General features: G+C 46.5%; 1 protein-coding gene across 7 annotated transcripts in view; it reads left to right on the top strand.

Moving 5' to 3' along the window:
* Window positions 1–25,007, top strand: part of MPDZ (multiple PDZ domain crumbs cell polarity complex component) — an 832,961-nt gene that overhangs the window by 179,738 nt on the left and 628,216 nt on the right. For all 7 annotated transcript variants that reach the window (XM_078675896.1, XM_078675898.1, XM_078675897.1 and 4 more), the window contains exons 12-13: window positions 1,875–1,964; window positions 14,404–14,483. In XM_078675896.1, the coding sequence (XP_078532022.1) occupies window positions 1,875–1,964; window positions 14,404–14,483 (170 nt within the window). The remainder of the gene's footprint in view (window positions 1–1,874; window positions 1,965–14,403; window positions 14,484–25,007) is intronic.

Raw genomic sequence — 25,007 nt, 5'->3', positions numbered from 1 at the left:
CGGAAAGTTTCTCGGCCTTGCAATTGATAATCTCTCTGTAGAGCGGCTAAAGGAAACACTCTGCCACTCGCCCACAGATCCCCGACAGTCGAAAGACCAATCAAATCCCATTTATCAAATATTGGCTGCTGGGAGAGCATCCCCAAGCAACCAGATTCCAACAGGGGGGTAACTTGAGTTATTTTGTCTCTCCACCCCAAGGCCTGTGTTGCTTTGTGCCATATGTCCACAGTAGTGGACGTTGGAGTGAACCTGAGGACATGGCGCGCACCCCATAGAGCTCTCTGAGATAAGAGCCTGGTAGCATATTGTAGCGGTCCATACTATAGACGGGGTCTGAAATAGGTCGATGAACCCAACGATATAAGACCACTAATTGGGAGGCTCAGTAATAAGATCTGTTGTCAGGCAAGGCGATACCACCATAATACCAGCTCTTCATCAATTTAGTACGTGTGATATGGGGAGGACCCCGATCCCAAAGCAAGACCTTAACATCGGAGTCAATTAGTTGAAAATACTGCAGAGGAGCGGAGTATGGAGCATTCTGTAAAACATACAAAAAATGGGGAAGAGCCATCATTTTGTATAGGGCTGCTCTACCTAACAAAGTTAGAGGTAATGTTTTCCAATAACGGATATCTGATTTGAGACAAAGCAACGGGGGCAGCACGTTGCGTTCATAAAAGACAAAGGAATCGGGCATGACATAGATTCCTAAATACTGAAAGCCGTCATTCACTATGCAGGCCTCAAAACCCGTCGGTAGAAGCGGAGGAGCTCCGCTCAACACATACACCACGGACTTGTCCCAGTTAATAGTACACCTGGAATATTTTTTAAATTAAGCAAAAATGTGGAGGACATGCCGCATTGAGAAAGAAGGCCTAGCCAGATACAAAAGAATGTCGTTGGCGTAAAGGGAAATCCTATTGGAACAATCAGTTGACCAATTTAAGCCCCTAATGAGCGAGTCTCCCCTTATCCAGATCGCCAGGGGTTCCAGGGCCAGGGCAAAGAGCAGGGGCGAAAGTGGGCAGCCCTGTCTCGTACCCCTCCCCAAGGCAAAGGAAGCGGAGCGGGTACCATTCACGGAAATCCGTGACATGGGGTCAGCGTAAAGAAGGCACACCCAAGACACAAATCAACTCCCAAAACCATACTGCTCAAGTGTGGCAAAAAAACCCAGTACACTCTGTGCTTCTTTTTTAAAATAGTACAGAGCAATCACAGTATCAATGCATACATCTGTCTGGCTTTTGTCCATGAGGATAATCAGTGATTATTGGATTTTTCGTATCACTTAAGTATCAGAACTCCTAAGTCTATTCTCTCCCCACATTTGTCTAATAGGGATTTCTTTGGTAGTGGGGGTGTGAAGGGCTCTCTAATTTAACTTGCTGTATTGGCTGTCAGCATCCCACTGGGTGATTGTTTCATGTGCTAATCACTCTGGTGTAGGGTCTTGATGGTAAAGCATGCCATGATAAACATGTGGTTAGGGTCCCCTTATATCCACCAAAGGCTTGTTCTGAGCAGGGGTCTCAGAACTGCATAGGGACACCTCCCACCGTTCCTGGCAGATGTGGGTATATTATCCTTTTTGAATATAATCCTACGATAGAGAATTGATAAGGCTCCCCTAATATTCTCCTTTTTTCCCCTCTTAGTAACGGATGACGATTGTTCCATGTGGCCATTACCTTACCCTGAAAGACATATTTTCTTTTGCTATTCCTAATCCTCTCATCAATACTACCCTAGATGAAACCCTAAATTTGTTTGGTTTGTAAGTTAGTATTTTGTGTAGAGCAACATGTCTTAATGTGGAAATTTAATGGAGGAACTTACCCATGTCATATTTCCTTTTTCAGAAAATGTAGAACAACAACAAGTTTCCCCAACACCCATGATCAGCACTACTGTGTCTGATGTTTCGATGGAAGACAAGCCTGAGGAAAAAGGTTGGGATTGAATATTATTTTGTTTGCATTGTTAAGGTATACATTGTATTTAATGTGCTATGCGGGAAATGCTGAATACTGTTTCAACTGGTGTATGTACTTTTTGAACTGCCAGTGAGTTAGATGTCACTAAGGATGTTCAATTTGTTATATGCCCATCCATTCTAGGATGGCGTAATCCATGCCATTAAGGATTCAGCATACCCTTCTAATGTCTGGAGGATATGAACATATGGATTTGTTTAGTCCCATTGAAAGTACTAGTAAATGAGAAAACCAGGAGTCTGTGTGTAGGAGATAATACAGTAGAGGGCCATCATTCAAAGTTCTTTATAAAATAATCTTATACCCCATAGAATGAAATGTATTTTCTCAATGATTTCACAGCAAACCACAGTCCTCAAGACAAGCTTACCAAGATGAGGCATTGAAGTCTATGCTCATCAATAAATATGGTGAAAAAAAGTGGTCCAAAAATATTTCTGTAAATTAAATTAAACATTAATAGTAGATCTTTCCTTGACCTAAAGCTCCAGGTGACCTATACTACAGACTCATCCCTTATATACTGGGGGCCTATATTAGGAAGCTTGCACAGACAGAGGGAAGTTGACAGTTTAAAAAGCAGACCTTCACACATTTGTTCCCGAACTCAGGGCAATTTTCCTAGTACTAAAGACCCTCAAACCTTTTCCAGAACTCACAACAGTAAGTTTAGCACTAGCATTTTTCACACAAGCATGCCTTGATTCTGACAGGCTTTACTGCAAATAAGTTAAATGGCTAAACATGGTGGGGCATGATCATTGCACCTGCCCAAGACAGAGGAGGATATTTGACTCAAGGCACTGGCCACTGTGGAGTTCATAACACCAGTGACATAAAAATAAGAAGAGTAGGTGCATCTACGAGTGTTGGAAATTTCCAGGAGTTTTCCAGGTATTCTTTACGAATTCCAAAATATTCAGTAATTTGTGCTAAAGCTAAGATCAATCTTAGGAGATCAAACTTCTCGCTTCTCATATTCAATGCTGTAGGAATTAAACCCACAGACAGGAAAAGAACTTTGCTTGGGTCTAATAGAATATGACAATTCTAAGATTAGGACACACCCTGTTTGTGTGGCTGACGGTTAAGAGGGAGTGACATGAAAAGACCCTCTCATTATATTTATTATATATATATATCAACTTTACACATCAGGGTGATGTACAGTTACAAAGAAGCATTATAAAAAAGTAATAACAACAAAAATAATTGATAACACGAAGGTGACACCCATTATTCTTACATGTGAATCGTGACACCCAACTCTGACGTTAGGGTCCGTGTCCCTCAAACTGATGCAAAGAGAGCGGAGCGAAAATATTAAGAAGAATACCGTACCCAAGTATTTTATTCCTAAGGGAATGAAGCCAGGTGTGAGAAAGTGAGTTTCTGTTGCAGTACCCCCCCACTTTTTGCCTGATACCTGATGCACTTTTCCTTGGTGTGCCCTGGGTCCCTGGCCTGTGTTCCTTCCCTAAAAACTGTACTAAAGCCTAAACCCAATTGGCATCTCTGGCCACATGTCAGCCCCTAGTAAATGGTGCCCTAGGTACCCAGGGCATTGTGACCAGAGAAGACCCCTAAGGGCTGCAGCACTTATTGTGCCACCCTTAGGGGTCCTGTACCCTGACACACACATACTGCCTTTGCAGGCTGAGTGTCCTGGTGCTGAACTAAACACAGAGTCGACATGGCACACATCCCTGTGTGCCATGCCCACAAACCCACTGCCCTGGCAAACAACAGCCACCCCTCTAGCTGGGTGCCCTATGCCAGTGGTGTGGGCACAGGTGCCTGAGCCCTGTGCCCCTACAGTACCCAGGGCCATTCCCGGGCACTGTAAGTGCAGTGATGCCATTAAGAGTATATGGTCCCGGGAGGTTGTCATTACGAACTCCACAGAACCATAATGGCTACACTGAAGGCTGACAAGTTTGATATCAAACTTCTCAGCACATTAAACCCACACTGATGCCAGTGTGGGATTTAATGTAAAATGCACTACAGAGGGCATCTTTGAGATGCCCCCTGAAACCTAACATACAATGCACATCTTGTCTGAGAGGCTGCGTAGGCTGCCACCCAGCAGACATGTTGCTGGACCTCTGGTTGGAGAGCACCTGCTCTCCTGGGCCTGCAACAATGCACATCCTGGGACGAGGTGCCAAGCCTCCTCCCCCAGGATGGGCACGGGAAGCTTCAAAGGCATTCCGCCTTTGTGAGCTTCTCCAGACCACTTGCTGTACTCAGCAACTTGCCTCCACCAGTTCTGACCCCCATTCTGGTGGGAAAACTGGCAGGAAACCCTACGTCGGAAAGGGGGGGGGTGCCAGCCTGTGCCAACCCCACCCCTCAGGTGGGAGAGGCAAGGTGATGCACAACTCGAGCTCCGGCCATCTTGTAGATGGGGAGCCCTGCCCAATCACAACTAGGCTCCTGCCCCCCCTCCCACAGGAGAGGAACAGGCTAGGGGGCGTACCCACCCCAGGACAGGGACCCATTGGTCCCTGCCCTTGCCCTACCTGTAACTCCCCTACATTTAATATTAAGGGCACCCTAAACCTTTTTCCTTAGATCCAGATTACAAAACAAGAAAGAAGAACAAGGAACTAGAAGACCTGCTGTGCAGCTGCTAAAAAGAGGAAGACACCAACTGATTTGTCCCCAGCCCTACTGGCCTGTCGACCCTCGAACCTGCTCCTGCTAAACCTCGGCGTCTCGAGTGGTCAGCAACCTCAAAAACCATGGAGGACCTGACTGCCTTGTGACTCTGACTACCTGGGTCTCCCAAGAGCAGTGGTACTGCTCAAAGCAAGTAACAAGCCCTGGCATCCGCCCGGAACCGTGAACCCTTCACACTCTGCACCCGCCAAGCCTGGCCTGTGCTGGAGTGAATCAAGGCCCTGAGTAGATCCCCCCGGCGAATCTGACCTGGGATCCAGTGCCCAAGGACCCTCCTCGACGACCCCGACAACGCCTGTAGGGGTAAGATTTCCCGACCTCAAAAGACACCCCTGCACCCGGTGCCCCACAGCCCCCTGTGCTCAACTCCGGGGTGCCTACCTATCCTCCAAGATCCCAACTTACCCTTCGAAGTGTTGGCCGCACCCGAAGATCCTCCGTCCCGAGCCTGCAGCCTTTGTTCCCTTTTCAAGATCTCCATTGAATAACATTGAGCGCCCGACGGCTCAAAATCACCTTTCATCCAGTCGCCCGAGTACCCCTGGCAGTGCAACCTTTGTCCTTATCTACTTCCCCAGTTGCCCTGAGCAAGTGACCAGGAGCCCAGCTCCCACAGCCGCGTGGCCTACTAGCCAGCAGCCACCAACCGAAGGCCCCCTTCCTCGCATAGGATAACATTGGGCCTAACTACCTCTGCACCCGGCTGCCCCTGTGCCGCTGAGGGTGTACCCACTGTTCCTACCTGACCCTGGGGGACCCCTGAGTCTATGAATCTATGCCCAGAACCTTAACTTCACCAGTCGAGTACTCACCTGAAAACCGATAACTCACTTCTACCATAGGATAACATTGACTGGTTTGACTCGAAAAATCTTCTAAAGTGTGAAGTTTTGAAACTTTAAAATATTAATCTAAAATCAGCCGAATAACGAATTCCGAAGTACTCACCTGTGACCAGTAGAAAAGCCAGTATTGTACGTTTTAGCCAGTATTAAAACTGCAAAAGTAATCCTAACTGTGTTTACTAGTAACCTGAATTTTCTCTCATAAGAAACTATTGACTGTTTTTCTCTGTAAAAATTTACAAATATTGCTTAAAAATCTTACCAAATACTGAAACATAATTACTTACCTGTCTTAGGTAGAGACCCCAGTACTGAACCTAGGAGTCCAGTCCTGGATTACAAAAGTAACGAGAACCCACTTTAACTGTGACTCCTATTGGATAACATTGCTAGTTTTTCACTGAAAAGTTTCTGTCAACTTTTAAAATACCTTTATATTCCTTAAAAATCATTGCTATAACTAAAGCGTTTTTACTAAACTGTTTTCAGCTTAGACCCCCAGGACTGACTCCAGTATCCAGTCCTAAAGTTACAAAAGTAATCTATAAAGTAATCAACTGCATTTATGTAGAAAAACCCATTGAGCTCAATGTTAAATTGTGTTTAGAATTGTGTTGCCTACTGCAACCACTGTGCCTATTGTGGTTACAAAGTGTATTCCCTCTTTGCAAAGTAATTACCTGAGAGTGCTCATATTGAGAAAAGTATATTTTGATACCTGTTGGTTCTAAAAATTAAACAGCTATATCTTTTGATATAAAAACAATAGGCCTAGAGTTCAGTTCTTGAGTGTGTGAAACATTTTGCTGACTGCGTTTGTGTAACAAATGCTTTACACTGTCCTCTGGTACTGCCTTACTGCTCGACCAAGTTACCACTTTAGAGAGTAAGGTCACACCTGACTTTAACCTCTGTTATACCTCTGGGTATTGTGGACTCTTACTTTCGTCCAGTATATATAGAGACATTTTCTCACACCAGGGCTTGGAAAGATAGGAGGATTAGCATAATTTGTGAAATCACAGGAAATGCTATCACTGGAAATTATTAGAAATGCCCACAAGAAACAGAAAAGTAAACAAAAAAGTAATAAATAGTTCAGAACGGTGTGGACCTTTTTGATCTAGATACATCTTAACCACAGTTTCATTTAGTTATTACTATTACCCCTGATTCCCCAAAAATGAACCTCACTTCTGGCAGCAACAGCTGATACTATGGGGGCTGTTCTACAACAGGTTTAGCAGCTGTGGAGGGCGGAAGCAGTGATAGAGGCCCAGAGAAAGGGGAATTGTAGGCAGCAATGGAGGATAGAGACACAGGAGGCAGGCCTGTGGTGCAGATGCTGTAGTGTAGATCTAGAGAAGGAGTCCAAGGCAGAAAAGTCTTGGCCCTAAGTGATGGAGAAGTAGAGCAAGGAGACAGCCCTGCTGCAAAGCAGACACGTCGTGTTGTTTACCTTCATGTAATGTAAATGTCCTTGAGAGGGTAGAGAAACCATCCAGGCAGCAGTGTCGTAAGACATGCCCCTGCAGTGCAGGGGCTGGGGTGGGCAAGCCTTCAGGTGCCCCACAACCATTTGGGGGGGCATTTCAGCCCAAGACCAATTAATATGTGTGATATTTGAGAGACTCAGAAGCCCGCATCCACATTCTGCATGGTGCCCCATCAGTTCGAGGCATGTGGGCTGCTAAATTCATATCTTAGCATTAGATCGCCACCTAGTGTTGGGTCCGGATGATCGCACATTGTTGTCCTGGAAGAGTCTTCGAAGTATCCTGAGATAGGTGGCTCCTCCCCTGGACTACAGTGCGCATGGGCATCGGCTCCATCCCCAGATTGTTTTTTTCCGCCATTGGGTTCGGATGTGGTCTCGACGTCTTTCTGTCGAAACCGAGAAAAACTAACTTTTAGCGGCCAAAAGGCCTCGCTTTTTTTGCGTCGGTATTGTCTGCGCACGGTCTCGAGTCTTCCGTCTCTTGGAGCCGGAATAAGCGGAGTTTTCTTTCGCTCTTCGGACTTTGAGGCCTTCTCATCGCGACACGACTGCAAAACTTTTCTGAACATGGAGCGGAGCCCGTTTAAGTACTGCCCGCTCTGTGGGTCCAAGTACCCACACATCGATCTACACCCCGTCTGTAACAAATGCCTTTCGCCTGACCACGACGGCGGCAAGTGCACAGCCTGTGCACAGTTCCGGTCTAAGAAGACTCTCAAGCTTCGGCGCGCGGTGCGCATGGAAGCTAGACAAGCGGCCCCGGATCCGGAAAACATCTTCGGCGACCAAGATGAAGAGGACCAGGGTCATCATCTTCAAATCTCCCCACCCGAAACGGAGGCCGAGGCGGATCCGGTAGACGACGACGGAGTCAGGGTCACGGCCTTGAATACGTCGACGAGGTAGGAGACGACGATGAGATTTATGGGGCCGCGGCGGATAGCTCAGGGGACGAGCTCTGCCCGGAAGGTTTCGAAGATACCGACCGGGTCACGGGATCGCCTGTAGGCCTTACCCAAGACCCAATGCCGCAAGCCACAGCCCCGCCTTCTGGCCCGGCCACGGCCTTACTTGCTGAGCAGACTGTATCGAAACCGAAACCGAAAGCATCGGGATCGACTACATCTAAGATGGCCGACCCGAAAACGAAACCGAAACTTAAGGACTCGAGTGTCCCTAAGATGGCTGCCGTGCCGGCGAAAACGACTGTACCCGCTACTCCATCGACTCCGTCGACCTCCGGTCCGCAGAAGTCGAAGAAGTCAGTCGATTCCGCTGCTGCACAATCAAAATCGACGCCAGAGGAGGGGTCCTCTAAGAACGATGGTCGGCACGGGTCAACAGCGGCGCCGCCGTCCAAGCACACCAAAGCCGGCTCCACGGAGGCTACGCAGGCGCACGGATCGAAGACTGGCACGTCTGCGCACCGGTCCCAGGACTCGGGGTCGGTGACAGCGGGATCCGCGTCGAAAGCGCACAAGGCCCACAAAGACGTCGGATCCGAGGGAAAGGTCAAGACATCCTCGTCGGCGCAAAAACCCACTGGGAGTGAGTCGTCCCTCATCGCCGAATCACTGCAGAGAATCAGGGAGAAGGCCTCTGCTCCGTCGGCTCCGATATCATCGCCGCAGGCGCAAAAGGACAATCCAGCGAAGCCTTCTGGCAAACTTCTCTTTATTTTGCAGCCAAAGGAGGCGCCGAAAGCCTTTTCCACCAAATCGGCACCGAAGAAGACGGTTTCTTCAACGGCTGGCCCACTTCCACGTCGGGTACTCGAATCAGAGGATGATTCAGAGCATTTCATCGACGCTGACACAGGCAAATTGACCCTCTATAAGAGAAAAATCACTTCGGAGTCAGTGCACTCATATGTCATCCCACTGAAAAAGAAAAGGGTGCCCCTTGACGCTTCAGGCCTCATGGAACCAATCCAGCCTCTTCCGAGACGGAGCCCTACTCCCTCACCAGAACACTCTGCGGGTGAGGGGTATGATGAGGACGAGCAATACAATTTCCCTATCAATGAACCAGATGCACAACCGGATTCATATGATGACACTGGTGACCAGGGCACCCAAAGTGTGGGGCAGGACCCGCAGCTTTTTAATGCACGTGCATCCCCAACTGAGGATTCAGCAGGTTTTCATGCGCTAATTGAGAGGGCAGCAGCCAATCATGATGTGGACATGCATGCTGACCCGATAGAGGAAGACTTCCTTTTCGACACATTTTCAGTCTCTGAAAGGACAGTAAAGACGCTGCCTATGCTTAAAGGAGTCCTCAAGCATGCTGGGGATATATTTAAGGAGCCTACCAGAGCACGAGTGGTCAATCCACGCATTGAAAAGAAGTACAGACCTGCACCTGCAGACCCCGCATACATTCGGGGACAGTTGCCACTGGACTCTCTTGTGGTCGCCAATGCCAGGAAACGTGCCAACTCCCAGACGACGGGTGAAGCTCCTCCCCCGGATAAGGAGTCCAAAGTGCTAGAGGCAGGGGGCAAAAGAGTAGCTGCACAGGCCGCAAACTTTTGGCGCATTGCCAATACACAAGCACTCTTAGCACGTTACGATAGGGCGCATTACGACACCCTAGAACAGGTTATACAACACCTGCCTCCAAAGTTCCAAGAAGGCACCAAACTGCTTATTGAGGAAGGGAAGCTAATCTCAAACGCAGCCATCAAGTGTGCACTTGACGCCGCAGACACAGCTGCTAGAGCTATCAACACTAGCGTTATGCTGAGACGACAGGCGTGGCTCCGCATCTCGGGGTTTAAACCAGATATTCAAACAACCATTCTTAATCAGCCAGTCAATCCTGATAGTCTGTTTGGTCCAGATGTTGACACCACCCTAGAAAAAATAAAAAAAGACACAGAAACTGCTAAGTCCATGGGGGCCCTACAGTCACAACAGTTTCGTGGCAGCAATTTTCGTCGCTCAGGTGTACGTGGAGTCACCAGAGGACAAATGGGTCAACAATCTCAGTTCTCAAGAGGTGGAGCACAATCCTCGTTCACAAAACAGAACAAGGGAGGTTACAGGAATAACAGCAACAGAGGTCGCGGCAGAGGAAACAACAGCTCCCGCTCCTCTACCCCAAGCAAACAGTGACTCTCTGTCGCTGCCCCCCGACCACTTAACACCTGTCGGGGGGAGACTGCAGCAATTCCTGCCCGTCTGGAGAAACATCACCACAGACAGGTGGGTGCGACAACTTGTCCAGTACGGTTATTGCCTAGAGTTGAAATCCACTCCACCCAACATCCCGCCAAGGCAAAGGCCTATGTCCGCAGAGCACTTGCACTTATTGCAGCAGGAAGTAGTGGTGATGCTGCAAAAAGGCGCAATCGAGCTCGTGCCGGTGGGAGAGGAAGGCACAGGGGTGTATTCCCTGTACTTCCTTATTCCAAAGAAGGACGGATCTCTCAGACCCATTCTAGATCTACGTCCCCTCAACCTGTACATACTGTCAGAACACTTCCATATGCTTACACTGCAACAAATTCTTCCCTTGTTAAACCAAGGGGACTTCTTAGCAACCTTAGATCTCAAGGATGCTTATTTCCACATTCCACTACACCCGTCCCACAGGAAATACCTCAGATTCACTATCCAAGGCAAGCATTATCAGTTCAAGGTCCTACCCTTCGGAGTGACCACAGCCCCAAGAGTGTTTACCAAGTGTCTGGCGACAGTAGCAGCGCACCTCAGGAGGCAGAACATTCATGTCTACCCCTACCTAGAAGACTGGCTCGTTCAGGCCAAGTCGGAACAACAGTGCGCCGCGGACATGTCAACTACCATTCACCTCCTTCACGATCTGGGCTTCTCGTTGAACTACCCAAAGTCGCATCTTCAGCCGGCACATGTCCGGCAGTTTCTAGTTGCGACGATCAATACCCTGACGGCCATGGCTCAGCCAAACCAAGTCAGGATAGACAGCATGCAGTCTCTAATCCAAAGGTTCAGACCACAACACTCACTTCCAGCGAGAGTGTTCATGCAGTTGATTGGCATGATGGCCTCCTGCATCTTCATAGTCCCTCACGCACGGTTGCATATGCGTCCGCTCCAGGAATGCTTAGCAAATCAGTGGACACAGGCTCAGGGACAATTGACAGACCTAGTGTTGGTTACCAGTCGGGCATACGACTCTCTGCATTGGTGGACTCCACACAACCTTTGCAAGGGCCGACTGTTCCAGGAGCCAGTGCCACAAATTATCCTGACAACGGACGCATCTCTCCAGGGATGGGGAGCTCATCTGCTCACTTACACAGTGCAGGGACTATGGACGACGCAGCAACAGAAGATGCACATCAACTATCTGGAACTGATGGCAATCTTCATGGCGCTCAAGTCCTTCATTGTACATCTGTGCAACAAGGTAGTGTTAGTCCGGACGGACAACATGACCGCAATGTACTACATTCAAAAACAGGGGGGCACCCACTCGCCACAGCTGTCTCATCTGGCTCAGGGCATGTGGAAGTGGGCCATTCAGAGGAACATTTTCCTCATGGCAGAACACCTCCCGGGCAAGGACAATCAGATGGCGGATCTGCTCAGCAGATACAGCCATCAAATGCACGAGTGGGAGTTACACCCATCTGTACTCCACCCGTACTTCCAGCAGTGGGGTCATCCGGAGATAGACCTGTTTGCCACAAAAGAAAACGCAAAATGCCAACACTTTGCCGCCAGGTTCCCTCATCCACAGTCGCAGGGCAATGCGATATGGATGAACTGGTCAGGCAAATTTGCGTACGCTTTTCCACCAGCCCCTCTGATACCGCTGGTCGCGAGAAAGCTAAGGCAGCACGCGATGACTCTCATCCTAGTTGCTCCAACGTGGGTGCGCCAAGCATGGTACACCACGTTCCTCGAACTCTCAGTGGTGCCGCATCAAAGACTGCGCCTCACGCCCAGTCTTTTGACGCAGAACCATGGAGACATTCAGCATCCAGATCCGCAACAGCTCAACCTGGCAATCTGGCTCCTGAAGTCCTAGAGTTTGGCTACCTTAACCTACCTCCGGAATGCATGGACATCATCAAGGAGGCTAGGAAGCCAACTACCAGAGCATGCTATGCTGCGAAATGGAAGCGTTTTGTCATTTACTGTACAGCCAATGACATCAACCCGCTAGATGCATCTATCCCTAACATCATTTGCTATCTGTTGCATCTTTACAAGTGCAATCTAGCGTACACTTCCATTCGGATACATATATCCGCCATAGCGGCTTATCTTCAGAACAGGCAGCATCTCTCTGTCTTCAGAGTGCCTGCCATTAAGGCGTTCCTTGAAGGTCTGAAGCGAGTCATTCCCCCAAGAACACCACCAGCTCCGGTGTGGAACCTCAATGTGGTCCTCACCAGACTAATGGGACCACCTTTTGAGCCACTGAACTCGTGTGAACTCCAGTTCCTAACGTGGAAAGTAGCTTTCCTAATCGCTATCACGTCGCTACGGCGTGTTAGTGAGCTGCAAGCGCTCACAATCCAAGAGCCATTCATTCAGATTCATCCAAATAGGGTAGTGCTACGTACTAACCCCAAATTCCTTCCGAAGGTGGTGTCACAGTTTCATCTCAACCAAACTATTGACTTACCGGCATTCTTCCAAAACCCACAAACGGTGGCGGAAAGAATGCTCCATACGTTAGACGTACGGAGGGCGTTGATGTACTACATGGACAGGACACAACCCTTTAGAAAGACAAAACAACTTTTTGTTGCCTTCGCACCACAACACAAAGGCAACCCTATTTCCAAAGCAGGAATAGCCAGGTGGATTGTTAAGTGCATCCAAATATGTTATCAAAAGGCCAAGCGCACTTTAACGATACCCCCAAGGGCGCACTCCACACGCAAACTGGGGGCATCCATGGCTTTCCTAGGGAACATTCCTTTAGAGGATATTTGCAGAGCAGCCACGTGGGTTACACCACATACCTTTACAAAACACTACTGTGTTGACGTACATTCCAAGCAGCAAGCTGCTGTAGGACAGGCTGTTCTCAAGACACTCTTTCAGGTTTCTGCAGCTGGCACGGGCAACCGCCGCTGATGGAGGGACTGCTATGTATTCTATGCTAAGATATGAATTTAGCAGCCCACATGCCTCGAACTGAATATGCTACTTACCAGTATGCATCTGTTCTTGGCATGTAGGGCTGCTAACATTCATATCGCCCACCCTCCTCCCCGGTGCCTGTCGCAGCTGCAGATATACTATTGTATTCACTTATTAGCATGGACATCCTTTACACTTTTCACTCCATCTTCTGCCACAATGGCGAAAAACAATCTGGGGATGGAGCCGATGCCCATGCGCACTGTAGTCCAGGGGAGGAGCCACCTATCTCAGGATACTTCGAAGACTCTTCCAGGACAACAATGTGCGATCATCCGGACCCAACACTAGGCGGCGATCTAATGCTAAGATATGAATGTTAGCAGCCCTACATGCCAAGAACAGATGCATACTGGTAAGTAGCATATTCATTTTGCGTTGCGCCACTGGCAGTTAGGCATCCCTGAGGTTGGAACAAGGGTAGTCAGCATGCAGCGCATAGAGCAAAGTTGTTGGTCCTCCATGATCAGTGATGTGGTGCTGACTGTGCCGGGACACCACATTTATTCCAAACGGGTCACATCGAAAGGGATTTGGCGGGAGCCAGAAGGTACGCTGCCATGATCTCACTGGTTCTTCATGTCTGCGACAGCGAAGGCCAGTTAAAGCCACAAGAAAACGTTTGATGAAACCCTGCTATTGAAAGACAATGACGAATCAAAAGGCTCATGCAGATGAAACCACCTTTTAAGTTCAAACTAGTCCTGCAACTGCTTTTGGCCAGCAACCAACCCACCAGTGGGTGATTGCTTAACATTCAGTCCCCCCTTGTAAAACGAATAAAGATTATTAAAAAAAAAAAAAAATGTAGTCCACCCATGCTAGATCTGATAAATCGGAATACCGTGCAATATGTTGAATGTTATGAAACTCTAGGGAAAGTAAAAAGCTGCTCTTCGATTTGGGAATCAGTTGTATTGTGGTGACCAGCTAGAGGAAACCAAACGTGTGATGTAAGGTGTAGGGGAGGGGATAGGTAAAAGGTGGGCCTGCATTGTACTTGTATTGATATTGTGAGGGATAAAAAAACATTGACTTAGTAAGAATGACTACATTAGCTTATTTATGTAGGGTAATTTATGAATTCTGCTTGAGAAACAAACAGCTGTGTCGATTTTGAGTTCTCTACGCTACTGTTCAAAGATGGCACTGTTCTGTATTGTTGCCATAGTTAGGAATATTCCTTACTTTAGCCTTTGTTTTCTATTTGTGCCAATTAGGGTTTGAGTTATCTTCAGCCGAGGAAGAGGCAATACAGAATAAGTGGCAGAGGATTATGGGTGGAGCCTATGAAATTGTGGTATGTATTTAACGATATTTGGACTTATTTGTTGTGCATTTACATTGATATTTATCGAATGATGGAAAAACAACATTTTCAGATCTCTTCCTGCACATTGCATTCCATTTTTATTTTCTTGTTAGTTACAAATGCGCTATAGTGATGTGTATAACACACCATTCGAGTATGTTAGGCCAAGGAAATATTTATAACATAAATAAACAATATTTATGATTTAAAGTATGCTCTTATGCTTCGTTCTTGTTACACAACAGAATTAACAACACCTCTTTGTCACATTGTCTACAGAATTCCTGTTTTCAACATTTGTTCTGAAATTTCTTAATTTATAGTTCTTTCTCCTAGTGACCTTTTTTGTATTCACTTGCACTGCTATGAGCAGGCACCTCCGTTCATAACATGAGGAGGGAATTGCCTCCTGTACATGGCACAGAGGTGGTGTCAGCCAAACCTACATATTCTGAGGCCAAAAACGTATGACCTTGAGTGCCATTGCTTAGCCTCCCGTGGATTCCTTAGGTGTCCCACTTTTCGGTTTAGTGTTTGCTCACCAGAATTGAAGCCAAGAGGTGGTATAGTCCGAATTCTTAGCAGGTTCCTTCGTCGATTGTTTATTTTTGCCTGCAAGTGTGCTTGGATTTATTCTTTGCATTGATTGGCTGCAGTATTTCACAATAACTTAACTCTGCAGACAGTTCTTGCTTGTCTTTTAAGATGTTCTTAGTTCGTTATCGATAAGGTGCTCAAGTGTGACTTCACACTATAACATGACTTTAATCAAGGCCATCAGAGTAATTTGAATATGCAGCTATTAGAATGGACCTTACCATCTCACACCATTGTTTCCTCTTACAAAAGCTGTGTATAGTTCTGCTGCGCAGACACCTATTAGTGTAGTGTAGACTTGGATACAGGGGCACTCATCTCTTGCATAGAAAAACCACGTCTGTTCCTTTATTATGATTAGGGCTCCCGGTTGTATGGTATTTTTTTTGTTAACCTTTCCGTCTGTATTTCTCCATAATTATTTTTTTGCCATTTTATCTGTATTTATCCATATTTATGTTGTGTTTTGCTCATAAATGAAGTTTTAAAACTGTACATTTCCATATTTATTTAACTGATAGACGCGCACTAATACTTTGATAGCTGTCGTGTTTTAGCTATTAAAGTTGTCAAATATTACATAACAATACATCCACTGGTAAATACTAGCATTATACCATAAATATATGTTGACATATGCCGTTATTCTTAGAAATGTCATCCTGTTTTTAGGTCGAGCCTATGGCAGAGCACATGCGCTGCTTAGGCAATCGACCTCTTGGAATCACTTCAGCTTCAGTAGAAGCTTGTGCATGTGGTGCTCACACGCCATTGGCCTTCGCATCTGGCTTTAGCACGCAATTGGCCAAAGGCGTGTGGAGCTCCCAGCTTCTTGTGAAATGTTCACTCCCAGAGCGTTTTGATCTCAGGAGCCAGCAGCGGCGTGCAGGGGCCATCTGGTTTTAATCAGCGTGGCTGCGCTTGTCTGTTTATACAGTGGCCTGGGAAGGCTCTGCTCAAGCTCAGCTGCTCGAGTGTTAACATGCCTGTAAATCTTGTTTATCTGTGAAGCAAGCGCATCTTCCGGCTTCCACTGCTACAAGAAGTTTAAATACCCAGGGGTCAGGAGGGCATTGCTCTACGTCACACACTGCTGAGTCAACACCTGGGGATAATGGAGGCTTTCTGTAATTTGTAATAATTTGGTCACACTGTCCCCATAAACTGAAATGACTCCATACTTATGACTAATGGGAGGGTCTAAACCTGGTCACAAAACTGTTCTTCTGGAATTTGTAGTGGCCAAGCTGCCGGGCTGGTTATTTTACCGTGACACTAAAGGGACCGCACAGCTCTCTGCAGCAGGCACTCTCGCTACTGAGCTATCTTCCGCCCAGAGTGCACCACGCTGCGAAAAAAAATGCCTTCTTGGTGCACGGATTACATGACAAGAGTGTCCGTACAGAAGTTATTGGCGCCCTTACTGTCTGCTTGCAGGAGGCCAGTTCACGCGGACGCACATCCATTCGCAAGCTCTTGCCAGTGTGGAGGACACAGGATTCCTAAGTGGTGTTGTAGAGTGTGACAGACGAGGTGCGACTTACACTTACTGTCCTGAAACCAGATCCTGTGCCTCCTTCCTATACTGAAACAATCATAAAAGCCTACCTACCTCGAGCTTCTATTAAGTACAGATTCCACAGGTGCACCAGCAGTGCGAGCCTCAGTTTCACAAACTCACCAGACGCACAGGCGAACCACGCCTGCCTACGCAGTACAATGGTCCCTCTTACAAACACATCGACCTCACAGGCAGGGGCGCACCACGTCTGCCTCAGCAGTGCAAGCGTCTGTCTCACAAACCACCACACCTTACAGGCACACCACGTCTGCCTCAGCAGTGCAAGCGTCCATCTCACAAACACATCACACCACACAGGGGGGGCGCTTCACGTCTGCTCAGCAGTGCAAGCTTTCTCGCATCGACAACAGATACCACATAGGCATCAGTAGTGTAAGCAAAGCGTGTGCATCAGCGGTGCAAGCTTTCTCACATGGACAATAGTTGCCGCTTACATCGCTAGTGCAAGCGTCTCTCTCACACTCCCTTCCTTGTCACTCTTACCACACAGGCTTCAGCGGTGCAAGCCCCAAGCATGTAGAGAGAGTACCATTTGTGCATCTGTTATAAACTATAAGCAGCCACAAGTATGCAGAGAGAAAAAGAGACCAGTTGCTACTTGGGCTTCGGTTGCACACCATCTGCAGTGCAAGCTTCCCTCACACGCGTTGTCTTTTCTGTCACACCTTAGTAGCAAATATGGTATTGAGGGGCTGAAGGGGGGCCAGACGTCTAATGTCACTGGGCGCATGCTATCTATCAGTCCTGTTACCCTTGGCATTGCGGTGCCCCGACATCCGTGACAGTAGCAGTGCAAGCGTCCCTCTTGCACAGAGAGTCGAGGCATCAGCAGTGCAATGGTGGGGGGCCGCTGCCTGCCACACTTAGAGCTCTCATAGCATCTACGGACACGGGGCAGGTAAAGTGGGCTGCACGGCAGGAGAGTCACGCTGTGGAAGCGCCTGCAGGCGGACATTACACCATACGCCGCCACTGACATTTCACCCATCTAATTCGTGCAGATTATAGGAATATTTTAAAATCGGCACTAAGGGAGCAAACAGAATCACAAAACACATTTATTTAATGGTTGTATCAGGAAGGACACAGCAAGTGGAAACTTGAAGACAGGCACTGCAGTTCTCTTTTGTGATTTGTACAGAGCCGGCCTTCGCTAAAACGGCGCCCTGGAAGGGGAGACATTTGGCGGTCATGCTGACATAGTGAAAACAAGCATTAAAAATGCAATAGGTCTCGCCTTTTATTAAGTTAAAGCCATTTGCTTTGCTATATACAGTACCATTAGCAAAGCAAATGGCTTTAACTTAATCAAAGGCGAGACCTATTGCTTTTCAATGCTTGTGATATTCTTCGCTGTCCTCTTTATGTGAAATTGCTGCCACATTTAAGGAAAAAATGTGTAAGCATTTTGAAGACGTCACATTTGATAACTTTCTAAACCCTGGCCCATCTTGAAGTGTAAAAGGCGATGGGGTAAAACGATTCTCATTAAGAGAATTACAAATATTCCAATCTTGACTCTATGTTTTGTGACAGTTACTTTAGAAACATACTGTCTGTGTATTCCAATAAAAATGATATGGTCGAAGTTAATTGCTCCGCACACACTCAGCCCCTTCAAAATGAAATATACCAACAGGTCACATTGCTTGTTAAACGGAAATGCAGGCTAACAGCTTGACAAGGACATATAATAAACTGCAACCATTCTGAAAACTCTGCAGCCCTCTCGAGACAGTTTCCCTTTTATGATTCCTTGTCTAGTTCCGTGTTCATAGCTCGGCATAAGCGAACATCGCATTTCTTCCCTTTGGGATACCATTATCTCGCCGGCGACGGGGCTTGGCTGGGGACCTATCTCAGAGCGAATGCTTCTGTAAAGTCTCCATTGCTTTCGAGGCATGGTCAAAGCAGATACGTGACTGGAGGAAGCAGCCATCAAAGCAATGATACATCACCGGGGGCCATTAGCATACCGGCTTCTCGAATGGAGCCAGCCGTGCGTCAATTGAAGTGTAGTGGCAGATTCCCTTATCCGAGGTTGACAGGATAACATTGGATGTCGACATTTGTCACAGCAATATCAGGAGTCGAATGAAAGGGGAAGGGGCAGGGATGCGTTTCTGCAGCTGATAGGCGCAGATAGTCGCCCAGAGTCACTGTCACTGCTGCCTGTCAGCCATTGTGAAGTGTGACCAGCTTTCAAAGAGACGGGCAGAAAAGCAAACAAGCATTGGCGCAGCGCGGCAGAATCGAGAGACACGGCCTGGCGGCCGTGAAAGTGAAAGTACGGCCGGCCAGCCGTGAATAATTAGGGGAGGAGGGAGGAGCTGGGGAACAGATGGCTGGCTTTGATGTGCACGCGCTTTTATGTCAATGCGCTTGTGCATTGAGCTTGCTTTTCACGGGCACAGCATGAAATCGCCAGTTTGGTTAAGCTGTGGATAAGCCCCTATATTCGCGCAAGCTCAATGCGCAAGCGCATTGACAGGCGAGCCCTAAAAAATGAAGCAGGAGGGGGACCCCTTTTGTGTTCACTGGTCAGTACCTGGGTGAGCAGAGACTGGCCCCTGAAAGCAAACATCCCCGGACTTCCCCCAGTTCACCTCAATCACTGAAAGTTTAGCTACTGTGGGCGGATTATGGTTTTGTTGATGTGTGTGACAGCAGGGGTCAAAGGGTGAAGGAGGGTAAAGGAGGGGTGGAATGAATAAAAAATAATGAATGAAATGTATAAAAACACCTACCATTTAAAGCACTGCACTCTGTTTTATCTAAGACATGAGGGTTGCATTGTGCTTTAGGTTGGTGAGATTTGCAGAATGTGTTGTGGGTTGGCTAGTTTGCAGAGTACGTCGAAGGTATGTTTTACTGAGTAAGTTAGGGTTGCAGTGTGTGTCAGGTGTCGCCGCAGAGTGGGCTGTAGTTAGTGGGTTTGAAGAGTGTCAAAGGTCAGTAGGGGTTAAGAAGTAGATCAGGTCAGCATGGCTTGCAATGACTTCCAGGAAGTCAGTGGGTTTTCAGAGTGCCCCCTTGGTGGTCACAGGCTCTGAGGACATGCACATCAGCAAAACAGGGAGCCAGTCCGAAGCACCAACAGAACCTAGCCATCCTTGCCCCCAACCGGTCCTGCCCCTGCTGTTGCTTGATTATTTTTTATTAGCAATTTTGCAGAGATGATTAGCAGCAGCAGATAAATACTCTACTCTTTCTGTGTCACTTCAGTGTCCGAACACCATTACCTTACCGGAACACGTGGTATATTAACAGTTACGTATTGCATTGCGACTCAAGGAGCTAATGTGTCCTCTCTAAGGATCTGTGTTTGCCTCCCACACTCACATGTTCAATTCCACATTGGTTTACATAGCCTTTCATCCTTCTGAGGTCGAGAAATAATGTGTACCATTGAGCTGAGCAAGTATTACCATTCAACAGCACAAACAAACTCTTGGGGTTGAACTTGCACTCTACTAAAATGTGTTCTATCCTTGTTGGTAATAAAAACTCTCAGAAATGGTCATCTACAAACAGTGGTACTGTGTTGTATCAAACAGGCTGAACATAACAAAAGGCAGGACCGCAAGAATAGCGCTGCTAGACAGAACAAGCATTGGCGTAGCCAATAGGTCTCGCCTCTGGGACCTTACAAGTGTTTAGCCACGCAACAGTTGATGTTGTTGCACCACGGATATTGTGCTGGATAACTAAACACTTATAAGGTCCCAAAGGCAAGACTGATTGGTTATGCCAATGCATGTTTAATTTCCATGTTGTCCATCTGCTCAGCTGCTGGCCTATAATTCATGAAAGCAAAGAGAACAATTGATGAACAGAATGAAGAACAATGTCATACATTCACCCCAGTACAGAGATCTGGGCCTAAATTCATTGTTTTTCTGCTCACCATGCCATTCCAGCTTGGACCCAGCCATATGCAAATCAGTCTTGACCCTGCACCCAATGGGAAAAAACCAGCCCGAACTGCCAGGCCAGGTCCTCCCTACAATTTTCTGTATTTATCCACTTTTAAAAATAAATGTAGACAGAAAACACATTGTTTTCTGTCTGTATTTCTCTGTAAAAATGCGTAAAAACGGAAAAAGGAGCCTTAATTATGATCGACCGTGAATCCCTTTGGTTTTTAATTGGTGGTCCTAGTGAGCAGGCAGCAGGGAAGCCTTGGTTAGCATTGGGTAGGAGCCAGCGCCGTCCTCCCTGCTGAGGGTGCAGGAGGTAATTGCAGCCCTTGAACGGTATGGACCTTCCCTGCCCCCTTCCAAAGCAGTACCCTGGGACGAGCACAATCTAGACCACATGCTCCATAGTATATATGTTCAATTTCCTTCCGGAAAAGGCTGTATTCTTTCAGGGTGACATGCATCAGATAATTAATTGATTGGGATGCTTTCATACAAATGAGGGGCAATCCCCTTCGCAAACATTTTAATATTTTACGTGGGCTTTTTGTTATGATATCCAGTACCATGGGGCACAAACAAAATGGCGACGTCTCTCTTTGGCCTGCACCGTTTGCTTAACGTGGCCTCCAAAAAGTCATTGCTAGCCTTCCAGCTTTTGTTATTCTGAGATGCAAGGCAGCTGCCATTACTTCCTTTTAAGTTGAAGGCCGGGGAAGAGCATCCACATGGTACTTTTTCTCATTTTACAGTGTGACCTTTTTCACATTTTGAATGTTAATTTGGTAACCTTATTTTTTGCAGACGTGGGTTACACTGCTGAAGCCTGTCTTAGAACAAGAATGCATTGTATACATTAAGAAAGTCGCATAAGTCCACTGAAAACCAGGGCATTGTGTGCTGGTGGACAGATAGAGCTGTCAAGGCAGGAATGCTCTAACAACCATAGAATTACTTCATCACTTTGGTCACAAGAGTGCGGCCGCACATGTCTGTAACAACCATTTTTTCGCAGGCGTTTCATTATTTGTATTTCGGAAAAATTTACTGCTCCGAGTTACTGTGATATATATTGGTATTTAAATATTTCATTACATTTCCTATCTTAGAACCTGTACAATCAGTCGCTTTTAATCTGTATATTTGAAAAAGAAATTATTGTGCAGCTAAATGCTACCTGTGGCTCTTAATGTTGCTACTTTCAAGAGTATAATTACCCAAACTCCTTTATAGGCAGGTAGCCTAACTTGCTGAAGTGCAAGTCTGGGTTTGTGATGTTTTTGGCAGCGGTTGCTTTCAGTTGCCAATCCTGCCTTAACAAAAAGAGACCTTGCATTACTTTTAAATGCTAGAACAGAACCTTTTTGACCCATAACGTCTGTTCTTCTGTCTTTATCATGGAAAGTAGCCATTGCAACAACATGGCACCATGTGCTACATTTATGATTATGTAACAGTAACGCTTTAAAATCCAGGGGTCTTTTCTCTGAAGTTTGGAACGAAAGGCAGAGGATACTGATAAAATGTATGCTGAATAAAACAGTCCACTTTGACAGATGTGGAAAATGTGAAGGCAGACATATTGGAAGAACTATGCTCGAAGGCATAGATCGGTCAAAAACGAGGTTCTCTCAATCAGCTTCATTGGACTTCCTTCATGACTCACCGATGTATATACCCTACACTACAGGATCGGGGGATTGTTTGGGGTACATTACCAGACCAATATCCACAAGAAGCCGAGCCATTAATTGCATTTGTTTAGCACGATCCCTGACGAGGCATTGAAGTTCTTTTGCGATGAGTAGCATGCTACCCTGGAACCAAGGAGTAGTAACTAGTAGGTTAGTATAATTTTTTGTATTTCTTTTTTTTGTGCGCTAGTTGTATTAGGATTGTGCTCTTAATTTCGCAAGTGTTTAGTGGAATTTGGGTAGGGATAGAATGAAAGGAGTGGATTTAGTGAGTTGTTTTGTAAGTAAAGTCGTTGTGTGCTTATTAGTTGGGTGGGATGGTTTAAAAGGGGCGTGAAAGATTGAGAAGAATGTTTGGGAGTTCAAAGTAGTCAGAGGATTGGGAGGAGGAATGGGAAGAGCAGATGTTTTTAATATAATAGCAACATGTAAATAATGTAAACATACATATACATTGATATATATGACACACACACACACACACACATAGACACATGGCACAATTTGTAGTTATTAGTATCAAACCTAACTCTCTCTATATATATATATGCACACATATATACATAGAACAGCAATTCTGACATGGTTGATATACACATGTATCCTGTTGTGTCATTTATAATTTTCCCTGATGTATTGTGTGGTTGTAGGTTTTAATCTGTTAATCACACTTCGTTAACTGAATGCCCAGTCAGAGGTTCAGTTTTGTAAAGGGATAATTCTTTGTTTACTTATAGGAAATATTGGGCAGGTAAAAAAACGAACAACACAAAAAATGCACTTGCATCTTCTGGGGCTGTGATACAACCTAAACGTTTTTGCAGCACATTTATGCAATACGAAACTATACTCTAAATAACTTTGTCGATGGGCAGTGTTATCATATCAACTAGGTGATCCTGAGTCCTTCCTCAGCATTCTTGTTGTATTTTTAATCTAAGGTCTGTACTCTGAATTATGTGTCCGAGTACGTCAGACAGAATGCTTAAAATATGTTATGTGTACAGTGATATTTCTTACATTTATCCTTGATTGCTGGCTGTCTGTCTGGGGACCTGGGAAAAGATCAGATAGATCAGAGACTTTGAGCCGAGGGAGCTAATAAAAGGTTGACAAGAGCCAGGCATATTTGGTGGTAAGTATACCCATGAATCATGGAGCATCCTCTGGACCTACTTGCTCCCGCCAGAATCTGGAAAACACTGGCTTCGAGTTAAGGCCCTACTGTGCATTTATTCAGTGGAACTGTATATTGTAGACAGACTGGTCAAATGGTTCCTGAATTGGCACAGCCCGCATCCTTCAAGAGGATACACCCAAATAACGTTGGGAGTGACCCTGTGTCTTTTCTTGTGGGAGAAAGCGAAAGATACAGGCTTCCACAAAGTTCACTGTCAAGGCACAGTTCCTCAACGATCCAAGCACATCATCAATCCATAGGGTATGCAGATCTTTACCAATACGTTTGGGGGTCAGTTAGGCTGCAGGGGACTCATGGCTCCAGGGTAGACTTTTCCAATTCATTTTTCCTCTTCAGATACCCCAGTCATCTGGCCTTACTGTTAATCTCAAGGTCAGCCAGCTGTTTCGCTGTTTAGGGCAGTAAAGTTCAGATCTTCTCAGCATCGAAGAAGACAACAGAATTCTCAAGGTCCTAAGCTTTTGTCATAAATGTGCTGGAAACAGTAATATTGGCCAACCTTAACGTAGTCAAATATCTCTCTCCACTGGGGTTTCAGAGATTGTGCAAAAGCACAGAAGAATGAATACTGGGAACCGCACTGAAGGAGCAGTTATTATCCAGTTCTGGTTGCCACTCGCGGCACACCAGAGTAATTGGAGTGATGCAGCAATTTAAAACCCATTAGGTTAACACGTGATGCAGGGCACCTGGTATGGGGGCTCTTACTTACTGTAGAGGGAAAAGCAGATGGTCGAAGGTATGTGCATCTCAGTGATACAGATCAGATTTCATTTGGTGAGTCTGTTCTTTTCCCATGTTCCATAATGAAGACAACGGAGAGGTCACTGAATTGAATATTCAACCTAGCATAGTGCACTGTGAGAAAGTGACTTTTTTTTGACATGGTTAACCCCCACTTTTTGCCTGGACATTTATGTAGTTCACAGGGTCCCTGTCAATCAGGTCCCCTATGCCAGTGCTTCTTCCCTAAAAATAAATATTCCCCAATTGGCCCTTCAGGCCCCCTGTAAGTCCCTAATAAATGGTACCTCGGTGCCAAGGGCATTGGGACTGAAGAAGGTCCCACACCTAGGCCCTGCAGACTGCCACTGCCTAAGATATAGGTAGGTCAACCCTCTAGCAGACCTTACCAGCAGGGCAGGGTGCGCTGTATCCCAGGTGTAGGCATATCTGCATGAGCTGATATGCCCCTACAATATTGGGGTCTGTTCCTTCATGTTAAAAGTGCCAGGGAAGCCATAGAAAATACATGGGCTGGAAACTCGACAACTTGAGTTTCACAGCACTATGATGGCTTCACTGAAGACATGAGTGTTTGGTACCAACCTACTCCTCACAATAAACCCACTGATGCCAGTGTGGGATTTATTGTAACATGTACTCAGAGGGCACCTCGGAAGTGCCCCCTGAACACCTACTGAGCCTGGTTTGGGCACTGACTGTCTTTAGGCAGCCTTCCACATACAGACATGTTTCTGGACCCTGGGTGGAGAGTCTCTGCTCTCTAGGACCAGA

Source organism: Lissotriton helveticus, chromosome 2_1, assembly GCF_964261635.1.
Source record: "Lissotriton helveticus chromosome 2_1, aLisHel1.1, whole genome shotgun sequence".
Lineage (NCBI taxonomy): Eukaryota > Metazoa > Chordata > Amphibia > Caudata > Salamandridae > Lissotriton > Lissotriton helveticus.
This window is presented reverse-complemented; position numbering and strand designations above follow the sequence as displayed.